At 36.0% G+C, this 11,065-nt stretch overlaps 2 protein-coding genes across 2 annotated transcripts in view; both read left to right on the top strand.

The window, feature by feature from the left end:
• LOC112638670 (protein ANTAGONIST OF LIKE HETEROCHROMATIN PROTEIN 1-like) overlaps positions 1 to 4,150 on the top strand; it is a 17,630-nt gene extending 13,480 nt beyond the window's left edge. The window contains exons 2-6 of the mRNA XM_025410774.1: positions 361 to 501; positions 581 to 856; positions 963 to 1,278; positions 3,696 to 3,821; positions 3,863 to 4,150. Coding sequence (XP_025266559.1) covers positions 361 to 501; positions 581 to 856; positions 963 to 1,278; positions 3,696 to 3,821; positions 3,863 to 4,150 — 1,147 coding nt within the window. The remainder of the gene's footprint in view (positions 1 to 360; positions 502 to 580; positions 857 to 962; positions 1,279 to 3,695; positions 3,822 to 3,862) is intronic.
• A 99-nt stretch (positions 4,151 to 4,249) lies between these two features.
• LOC112638671 lies at positions 4,250 to 4,600 on the top strand. The gene has a single exon (XM_025410775.1). The coding sequence runs from the start codon at positions 4,250 to 4,252 to the stop codon at positions 4,598 to 4,600; it is 351 nt and encodes a 116-aa protein (XP_025266560.1).
• Positions 4,601 to 11,065: the final 6,465 nt, after the last annotated feature.

An 11,065-nucleotide genomic window follows, 5' to 3' on the forward strand; every position in this document is an offset into this window, starting at 1 on the left:
TTTTTACGTGGAATTACAACAATTTTAATGGACATTATTGATTTTTCTTCATCATCAGTTTAATGAAGAAAGTGAAGATGAAGTAGAACATGTCATGCAATTAATGGAAAAAAGAAAGAAGTTGCCAAGATTGGAAAATTATGTTGAAAACAATTGTGTTTGCTTATAATAATCAACAGTTTGTCACATTTCAAGTTATTTAAAAATTTTGTGAATTGTAACATATTCTATTACATAAATTATGCAGAACAACACACACACACACATACACACATACACACATACAATCTCAATTTGTTTTGTATGCATTCATAAATTTGTTAAGATTTATTTGTCTTGTATTTTTATTTTATGATGCAGAATATCTAGAGGCACATTCGAGTATGTACTTGGTATTATTTCCCTAAGATTAAAAAGAACACGTGTAGGACTGCCAATGATTTCTCCTGAGAAGCAATTTTTAATTGCAATATGGCGCATGGCAATTCCTGATTCCTATAGGTAAATATTGTTTATAAAATTATATTTTTGAGTATTTATATCAAAGTAGTTTTTGTCTACAGTCGCCAATTTGTCTTTTAGATATATGTGAAAAATTTGACGTCGGTCGAGCTACTGCTCTCAGTGCTACACGAAGAGTTATAAAAGCATTATATGATTTAGCACCAAATATCATCAAATGGCCATCAGGCAATAATATCAATGAAGTTTGGACTGGATTCGAAGCTGCTAGTGGTTTCCCAAAAGTTATCGGTGCTATAGATGGCACTCACATTAATATTCCAGCTCCTCGTGTTTACCCAGCATCATATGTGAACCGTAATCACATCATTCCATTCAACTGCAGGTATGTCATGTTTGTTGCGACATGCAAATATTACTACTTATTACAAATTTAAACAAATGTAAGTTTTATCTGCATTAAAAATATAATGATTAATGTAAGTTTTTCTGATTTTCAGACTGTGTAACCGTAAAACACACTTTCTTCATTGTTTCGCAGGTCATGCAGAATCTGTGCATGACCAACGAATTTTCCATTTATCAGAATTGCAAGAATGGTTAGGAAATCCAGAAAAATTTCCGGATGATTGTCACATTCTCAGAGATGCTGCGTATAAATTACTTCAAAATCTCATTGTTCCTTATCATGACAATAAGCATCTCACTCCTAGACAAAAAAATTTTAATTCCTCTGCCAGAAAAGCGATAGAAAGGGCCTTTGGACTCCTGAAGACAAGATTTCATAGTCTACGGACTGTTCTTGCAATGGATAGAGTTGATTTGATCCCAATGTTTATAATAGCATGTTGTGTCATGCATAATATTTGTTTGCTAAAAGGGGTTGAAATCGAGCTTAATGAAATAAATGAAACAGAAAACAATAATCTGCATCAAGATGTTGCACCATTCGAACAAACAGATGTTGCTAAAAGAAATTTAATATGTGAAAGACTTCCTATGCGATGCGTTTAGAAAATAAGTGCAACTTTGTGATAAATGGTTTATATACAGATAATTATAAATGTATGTAGCAGTTATGAATTGTTTTGGAAATAATTATTCTATTAAATGTTTATAAAATATATTTATTTACTTCTTCGTTCTAGTAATTACAGGAATAAAGATATTTTATTTTCATTACACAAAAATATTGTATCTTATTAGCTATTTTTTATAACAGAAATAAAAATATTATTTTATTTTTCATAACAAAGAAAAATACCTAACTTTTTATTATAAGTCTTATTTCACTTATTTTACTTTTCATAACAAATATATCTTAACTTTTTTCATAAAAATAAAAGTCATATTTTACTTATCTTACTTTTTGTAACAAACATTAAATTTTTTTATTATAACAATATTTTATTTGTCTTATCTGTTTCATTATAGAAATAAAATTATTTGCTTATTTTTCATCACAGAACACAACATTACATTACTTTTCATCATAGAAATAAAATTATCTTACTTTTAATCATTTAATAAAAATAAAGATATTATCTTAAGATCTTATCTTATATATCTTATTTTAATTTTCATAAAAAAATATCTTTTTTTATTAAAAAAGTATCTTGCATTTTTAAAGTACTCATTTCTATCACATTCATCAGCATTCCTTACATCACAGAATTAACTCCATAGTGTGCTTCCATTTTTCTACTAACAAAATCAAATTCATTGTATAAAATTTAATTTAAAACAATCAGTCTGAAAGTAAAAATTAATAATTTAAGAGAATCTTACTTGTAATTTATCAATAAGCTTATTTAAAGCTTTTAATACTTCAGCTCGCTGATCCATTGTTTGTTGATGACGCCTTGATTTATTTTCTTCAGTCATTTTTCGACTATCTTCAGCCATCTTTCGACTTTTTAATATAACTTCCACAATTTCAGTATTTTTTCTTTTACGTGAGTTTAAAGAGCCAACAAAAACAGCGGTGTCATAGTTATCGAGCGAAGAGGTGTCGCTTTCACTTTCTGTACAAGCTCGATTTGTGGATGAAGCCAGATCATTATAACAAATAATCTAATATAATTTTCTTACCTGATAACATCTTCCTCTCGCTTTCTATATTCCTCAATGAGGAGGAGAATGGCCCGGTGAGCATTTAAAAGCTGAATCTTCTGATTCAGGAGTTTCGGCATCAGGAGGCATTTCCTGACTGAGCAACTCCTGTTGATATCATTGAGATTGTGGATGCCAAATTTAATGGTTCTGGTTTTCTTTTGCTTTTTTTTTAATGAAGACAGAATTTTATAAGCAAAAACACTATCTAAAGAATATAAAAAAATGAAAGTATTAGTGAAAAAATAGAAACACAATGTATTTTATAAGACTGTACTTGCATCACTCTTATTGTATATAAATTTCCATTTCTACATTAGGTTTGTTGTTTATAGCTGAACTAATATAGCTATGAAAAACCGACCTATTATATTAATATTATTTTATTAATAATAATATGAATTTTCAATAATATAATGTATAATATAATTATAAATATAATTATATAATTATAAATAACACTGATAACCTCTCATTACTTACCGGTTTTTATTTTCCGCGCAACTTCTTGTGAAACATATGTTTCAGATATTTCACTTGTTTCGGCATCTTGTAAAGAGATTAAATTATCCATTTTTATTTTTTATTTAATATTGGTGCAGAGAAACCTGCACAGCATAGTACACAGCATTCGAGAAACGTATTTGAATGCTATGAACGCTATAAGCATACCGTGCCTCACCACGAGATCATGAGCATGAGTTTGCGGAAATGATGACGTCACACCGTACAAACAATGCCGTCATTACCATTTTGTTAGCGCTACAAAGCGGTTCCACAAACGGCTTTAGCGCCCTCATAACACCAAAAGTGCGTTCCCCGAACGCACCCTAAGTGTAGTTTGCATCACGGTATTGTTAGTGTTTTGCATCGAAGCTATGCCTAAATATATAAATAAGAAAAAAGTCACATCGGGGAGACGCATTTCTTTGTCAAAAAGAATGCATCGTATCCGACTAATATAATAATAAATAAGTCGTTCTTTAATGAAGAAAACCTTAAAAGATCAGAAGTTGTCGAAATTCCAGGTACGTCACATCAATTGCATGTATGCGAGGATACAGATGGGAAAAATATGACACATAATGATGTGTTGACAACACAATCATTATCTGTTGCAGACACATTTTCTCAGTTATCTGTCGATGTATGCGCGACACAGGAAATTTAATCAGAAAAAAATCAGTGATATTTTTGATGATGATTCTGTCGGATCTGTGTCAGACGTTCGCGAATTTTGTGAAAGTGTAAATTTGTTGAACGAAACGCATGCATATACGGATAATAGAAATGCGATAATGATCCGACGCAGTTATTAAATACATTTTCTGAAAATACTGTACATGCATGCACAATGATGGAATCAAAAAATATAGTGCAAAGCAATATGAATGATATCGAAAATATTGCTTTGCAAAATAATATGGATGATACTGAAGATATCGAAAATATTTCTTTGCAAAATAATATTGATGATATCGAAGATATCGAAGATATCGAAGATATTGAAAATTTTGCTTTGCATGTTGAGAACATCGACGCAGGTCGTTTGTATTCTGCAGAGATTAATGGCTGATGTATCGTCGATTTTGGGCACGTTTTTGCTGAATTGCAGATACTGTCCACTCATTGGATCGGCGAATGTCGTTTCACTGATCTTGTAATAACTAAAACGATGCGTCACGGTCTGAAAACCCAATTTTTTGTCGAATGTCAAATGTGTCATTTCAGATATAACTTCTGGAGTGAACCAACAGATGATAGAATATTGGATGTCAATAGAAATGCCGTATGCGTTACCATATTGACTGGTCATAAGCAGCTTGAAGAATTTCTTGCTGCTATGGATGTTCCATGTATGAGTAGTAAAACGTACATTAATTATCATAATGAAATGTCGGAAGCCTTCGCCGCCGCGGAAGAAGAAATGCGTGTGGCGGGCGAAGAGGAAAGACGTTTAGCAATTGAAAAAGCAGATGTCATAGATGGAATTCCGCATATATCCGTAATAACAGATGGCTCATAGATGAAAAGATCCTACTATAGTGGTAGTTATGATTCTCCGTCTGAAACAGCTATTATTACGGGATATTATTCTCAAAAAGTTTTATTTGTCGGGGTTAGAAACAAATATTTTGTGTTGTTTGTGCAAGAGCAGCAAAACTGTCTTTACAATCCAAAAAACATACATGTTTTAAAAATTGGAGAAATAATCAAAGTTCTACAAGTATGGAAAATATAATCCTCGAAGGCTTCCGACTTAGTTTAGAAATGCATGGATTGATTTATGCTAAATATATTGGTGACGGTGATAGCAATGTATTAAAAAAATTAAGAGATTTTCCGCCGTATCCGAATATTGTTGTGGAGAAGATTGAATGCACGAATCATCTTCTCCGCAATATGTGCAATAAAATACACGAAGCGGGTAGTAGTGGTGATAGAAAGATCTCTAAATTACTAGAACTGTGAATTAATTTTGAGGGATTTTTTTGTAAATTCAAGGCTTTATTGTGAAAAATTGTGTACATTATTATTTTTCAAAGTATTGTCCATCGCTAGCCACTACTTTTTCCCATCTTTCTGGCAGCATACGGATTCCGCGTCGAAAGAACAATTTTATCTTTTGATGCTATTCACCAATCGATCCAATTTTTCGTATCTTCGTAAGATTGGAAGCGCTGCTTAGCCAGGCCGTATTGCATGGATCGGAACAAGTAGTAATCCGATGAAGCAATATCTGGTGAATATGGGGGGGAGGGGGTAAAACATCCCATTTCAGCGTTTCTAAGTATTTTTTGACTACACGAGCAACATGTGGTCGAGCGTTGTCATATTGAAAAATTATTTTATCGTGTCTTTGCTCGAATTGCAGCCGTTTTTCTTTCAATGGCTCAAACGCATCAATTGTGTTCGGTAGCGTTCACCAGTGATGGTTTCATTCGGTTGAAACAGCTCATAGTACACAACACCAAGCTGGTCCCATCAAATATAGAGCATGAGCTTCGAATCATGAATATTCGGCCTTGACGTCGATGTTATGCATGACCCGATGTTGAGGCAAATCCCACGATTTTCTACGCTTAGAATTATCGTAGCGTATCATCGCCCATTTTTCATCGCTAGTGATACGATGCAAAAACCCTTTTTTTTTGCCGTTGAAGCAATTGTTCGCACGTGAAAAATTGCGGTTCAACATCTCTCGGCTTCAATTCGCCGATGGCACCCAATTTCCTTGCTTTTGAATTATACCGAGTGCATTTAAACGTTTGGAAACTGTTGTGCGATCAACATTCAACGATTCAGCAAGTTCCTCTTGCATTTGACATGAATCTTGGTCGAGTAATGTTTCCAATTTCTTATCTTCGAACTTTTTCGATTCAGGGCGTTCTTTGTCAACTGTATCGAAATCATCACTTCTAAAACGTCGAAACCAATACTCACACGTTTTTATCGATGGAGTATGTTCACCATAAGTTTCCAACAGCACTCGATGACTTTCTGCAGCACTTTTCCTTGAATTAAATAGGAAAAATAAAACTTCCCGCAAATGGTGTTTTGTTGGCTCGTAATTCGACATCTTCGGAGCTGAGAAAAAATATGTTGTTTACACTTCAGCAAAATGACACATAATAAAAAGTAAAGCCTAATGACAGAGCTTTGACATGAATATAGTTACAGAAGTGTTCGATGCGATATAGCATAAGTTACGCGATCTATTGTAAATCCCTCAAAATTAATTCACAGTTCTAGTAAAAAAAGTTGTTACGAACAACGTAATGAAAATTCGAAACGCTGTAGTAAAAGCTGTAACGTTTCGTCGAAATTGTAAAGGATCTCGAGGTCAAAAGTTCACAGGATTAATAAAAAATTTATTAAATATACCCAGGCATGTATTCGGTGAGCATAAAGGTTATTCTTCTCTTAAATATTTTTGTACCGAAGAACGAAAAGAAGGTGAAGAAAATCTTGTGCCCCAATTACAAAAGGCTGGGCTTAATTAAAGATTGAATTTACGATGAAACGTGTAATAGAGAATGCTAATAGTTTACTGTATTAATTTACAAGTAATTCCGTGGAAAGTTGCAATGGAATTATTAGTAAATTTATTGATGGCAAACGTATTCATTTTGCAAAAAAAGATTCTTATCAAACCCGCGTGAAAGCATCCGTAGTACAATTTAATACTGGGCAAGCATTAAGTTCTACTTGTCACGCAATAGGTAAAGAAGCACGTAACGAAGCCTGCATGTACACAAATAATAGAAAAAAAGTATATTTAAAAAAATTAAAACTATCGGCAACGCGCACGTGCAGCAAAAGAATTAAGTCTTTCTATTCGTACATCAAAATATTTTGCTAAAACTTTTATGGCCGATAAAAATTACGGACCAAATGCGGAACGACTAGATATAGAAGGTCATATGTACGAACAGCTGAGATCTAATCATTATCAAATATTAAAAGATCAATAATGCAATCGTGCTGTATTGGAATGTGCTACACGGGGTCAGCATGAAAATCCGGAGTGGCACAACATACGGCGAAATCTTCTCACTGCTTCAAACTTTGCAGCAGGAGGGAAACAACAAGGATCATTCTGGTGCGGACGCTGGCTAAATACAGTCGTGTAGTTGTCATTGTCGCGTGAGAATTTTTGTGTTTGTCGCCGCTATCGAGACCGAATCGAGGACGAGGCCGAGGACCATTCCCGAAGGAGGAAACGTTATCGTTGAGGTTGCCCATCATTTGTGTAAACCACGTACGCGATTTCGTCCGCGTGCCAGCCGTTCTGCCGCCGTCGCCATCTTTTTCGTGTTTCGCGACCGCTCGAGCCGTTTGCCGAGACGGTGATATTTCGTGAATTTGTCGGGCGACCGGAGGCAAGCGACCGAGGAAGGACCATCGTAGCGTAGGCGTTAAATTGATAAGACAACGTTCGTCTCTCTCCGGGTTTCGGGTGTTCTTTACGCGAAGCTATCGACCGGCGAATATCGGCCGCGTGCGCGAAGGATCGTGAAAGCGAATACCGCCCGGATTGTCGTACCGCTGTTGTCGCCGCGTAGAATATCCCGTGACGTATCTCAGGGCGATTTTTGGATGTCTGATTGCGTGTATGTCGTCGTTAATTGTAAAAGTGCGTGTGAGCGTTTTTGATATTTCATTGTAGAGTGAGCGTGAAAGTATTTGCGTCATTGTCGCGCTTATTACGCCGCCGAAAAGAGCGTAACAAAGGGTAACAGAATATGATCGTCTTTGTCGCGCTTATTACGCTGTCGAATGGCGCGTAATAAATAATATGTAGCGTCTGCCGAATTTATCGTGGTGCGAGATAATTGCTCAAATAGTGAGGATAAAATTGAGCGATTTGCGCGGAAGAAAGAGGCGAGACATCGGCGGAGAAAATTCTCCGGCTGCCGTCGGCTATCGAAATTTGAGATTATCGTTCGCCTATCGCATACGTGATCCGTCTTCGCAAAAGTATTCAGTATTTCCGGTTACTTATGTTGTCGAATTAGTAAGCTGTCGATTTGTTTCGCGAATTAGGAAATTGCGGGGAAAAGTCCGTTGCAATAAGTCATCGATCTGGCTACAGAAATTATGCTATCGTTTGAATAATATCCGCGAATATTTTCGTACCGAAAATCCTTAGTATTCCGTAAAGTCTCGCTCAATCCTGCGAACTCCAGCCATAAAAACGGGCTCGGATAAACAACCGAATTGTATTACCGCTCTCATTTTCGTTGTCGATTCGAGCAGATACTTGGTCAGAATACCGTCGCAATTTTCGTGCCAGGATTAATTATATTGTCTTTTTCGCTTTCGTATTTCGTTCGAATTTATTGTGGACCGTCGTTTCTTGATTTGTATGATTCGTTCTCGTTTTTCGGGGAATTAATAGCGAACTAATATCTTTGTAAGGAATTGTTAATCTCAGTTCAATTATCGCTTATTATTGTTTGCTGAGGCATTGTTCTAAACCGATCCAATTCTTATTATTGATTTGTTAATTATTCACTCGTAGTGTTACTTTATTTTCCTAATAATAAACTTGTTATCTTTTTTTTGTTCAAATCGCGTAATTTATTTAAGGGGTAACACTACCTTGTAAATTTTTTTTTAACCATTTTTTTTATTGGCTTAAATTCTTCCTTAACTATCCAAAAATGATGCCCAAAACATTTTATGTGGAGGAAAATTTTTAAAGTGGCCGAAAAATTCGGTTTCCGAGTAAAATCACGGTGCTATTTAACGAGTAATTAGGGCACGTTCTATAACGGTACAGTAGGGGTCACTATTCCTTCGTAAACATATTATACTTACATCAGTAGGATAAAACTTGAAAATGAAACCATTAGATGTCTCTACTACTCGAATTTTTAAGCTAGAACAACAGCTGACGCCAGAAAAACCGTTAGAAGTAGAGTTTTGCTTGCTCTCGTAAGAAGCACGTGTTTCTTAGTTCTGTTGAGTTTTTATTCGATATTTTTGTATAATTTTGATCAAAAATGTATACAAGTAACAGAAAATCATGCAAAGGAACGAAAAGTAGCCAAGCAACAGTGAGAAGAAAAGGTGTGAGAGGCGGCACCCCGAAAAATCGATATCTGCTAGAGCAGTCGGCTGAGAGCGTCGGCACGTCCTCTAAAAAATTGAAGTTATCGGAAAATGAGTATGATATTGATTACGATAGCACTTTTGGCTATCGTTTACTATGTTTCGCATCAGTTTTCTCTGCTCTATCGGAAGTGTTGGTGTGCCATACGTGCCACAAGCCAGTGAAATTCACTGAAGCAAACAAACAAGGATTAGGCTTCAAAATCGTTATAAGCTGTGAGGCGTGTGAACCAGTGCACATAAATAGTTGCCCAAAAATTAATAATAAAGCGTATGAAGTAAATAAACGAATGGTTTTGGCAATGCGTTGGTTGGGAATCGGTTTAAATGGAATAAAAAAGTTCTGTGCGTTTATGGATTTGCCTCAACCAATATTTCAAAAAAGCTACGATGAAATCATCAAAACTTTCCGCGAGGTATCCGAGTCTGTTTGTTCTTTTTCCATGAAAAATGCTGCGCAACAAGAGAAAATAAAATCTGTAGAAAAAGGCGAAAACAACGGTATTACAGTCTCAGGTGATGGCTCGTGGCGTCGTCGAGGTTTTTCGTCACTATTCGGAGTCGTTTCGCTTATTGGATGGTTCAGTGGGAAAGTTGTTGACGTTTGGTAAAAAGTAAGTTTTGTAAAACATGCTTGCACTGGAAATCAAAAGAAAACATAGCTGAGTACGAAGAGTGGAAGAAAAATCATGAGTCGATGTGCGAGGCGAATCACGAGGGATCAGCAGGAAAAATGGAAGTAGACGCCGCGACTGAGATGTTTGCTCGCGCGGATGAAAAGAATGGTGTTTCTTATATTAATTACGTAGGTGATGGTGATTGTAAGACTTTCAAGGCTATTGTTGAGCAGAATCCAAATGTCAAAAAAAAAGAATGTATTGATCACGTTCAGAAAAGAATGGGTACCAGGCTTCGAAAATTGGTGAGTAATACAAAAGGATTGAGCGGTAGAGGTAGAGGTAAATTAACGGGCAAATTAATAGACGAATTAAGTATTTACTACGGATTGGCTATCCGTAGACATTGTAACTCAATCGAGGACATGAAGAAAGCCATTTGGGCAACACTCTATCACAAAATTTCTACCGATGAGAAGCCGCAACATCATTTTTGCCCGGAAGGCCCGAAGTCGTGGTGTGCTTGGCAGTTACAGAAAGCAATCGTGGGAAACACCAACGAGTTCAAGCATAATCCAGCAATGAGCGATGAAGTTTTTAAAGCTATAAAGCCTGTGTATGAAGAATTGAGTAGGGATGATTTGCTATCGCGTTGCTTGGGCGGGTTCACACAGAACTCAAACGAAAGTTTCAACTCGCTCGTGTGGTCGATGGCTCCCAAGTCAAGTTCCAGCGGCAAATCTGTACTCGATATTGCTGTGAATCTCGCAGTTTTATATTTCAACGATGGATTTTTCGGAATTATGCAAGTTATGAAGCAAATGGGCATTTTAATCGGACTGAGTTGCTATAATTTCTGCTCGGAAGCCAACGCCGCGCGCATCACGCTATCTGAGCGTTCCCTGTCCGTAGAGACGAGAGAAGCTCGCTCAACATCATTAGGAAGGATGAGGAGCACGAAAATCTTAATTTAGAAGGACAATTGTATGGCCCTGGCATCGCCGATTAGTGGTAAATAAAAAATTACATTGAAATATACGTACTTGAAACTTTAAACGCGTTTTACTCGAAACCATGTTTTTCGAGCTGGCCATAAAGCTAGCGCCTACAATTTTCAACCAATCGACTGGAAATTTTAACTGTAGCTAAAAAATTAAATTTTCTAGTGAACGCCCGTAGAACTTTTTGATTTATGAAAATTTACTGACTTTATAGCCGATTTTCGGCCGATTTTTTCCGTAAAAACGTGTTTCTTT

The sequence above is a fragment of the Camponotus floridanus genome, unplaced genomic scaffold, assembly GCF_003227725.1.
Source record: "Camponotus floridanus strain SB8 unplaced genomic scaffold, Cflo_v7.5 scaffold342, whole genome shotgun sequence".
In the NCBI taxonomy this organism is placed as follows: domain Eukaryota; kingdom Metazoa; phylum Arthropoda; class Insecta; order Hymenoptera; family Formicidae; genus Camponotus; species Camponotus floridanus.

Coding starts and splice junctions, on each gene's coding strand:
- LOC112638671 (XM_025410775.1), top strand. CDS start 4,250: ATGCGTCACGGTCTGAAAACCCAATTTTTTGTCGAATGTCAAATGTGT.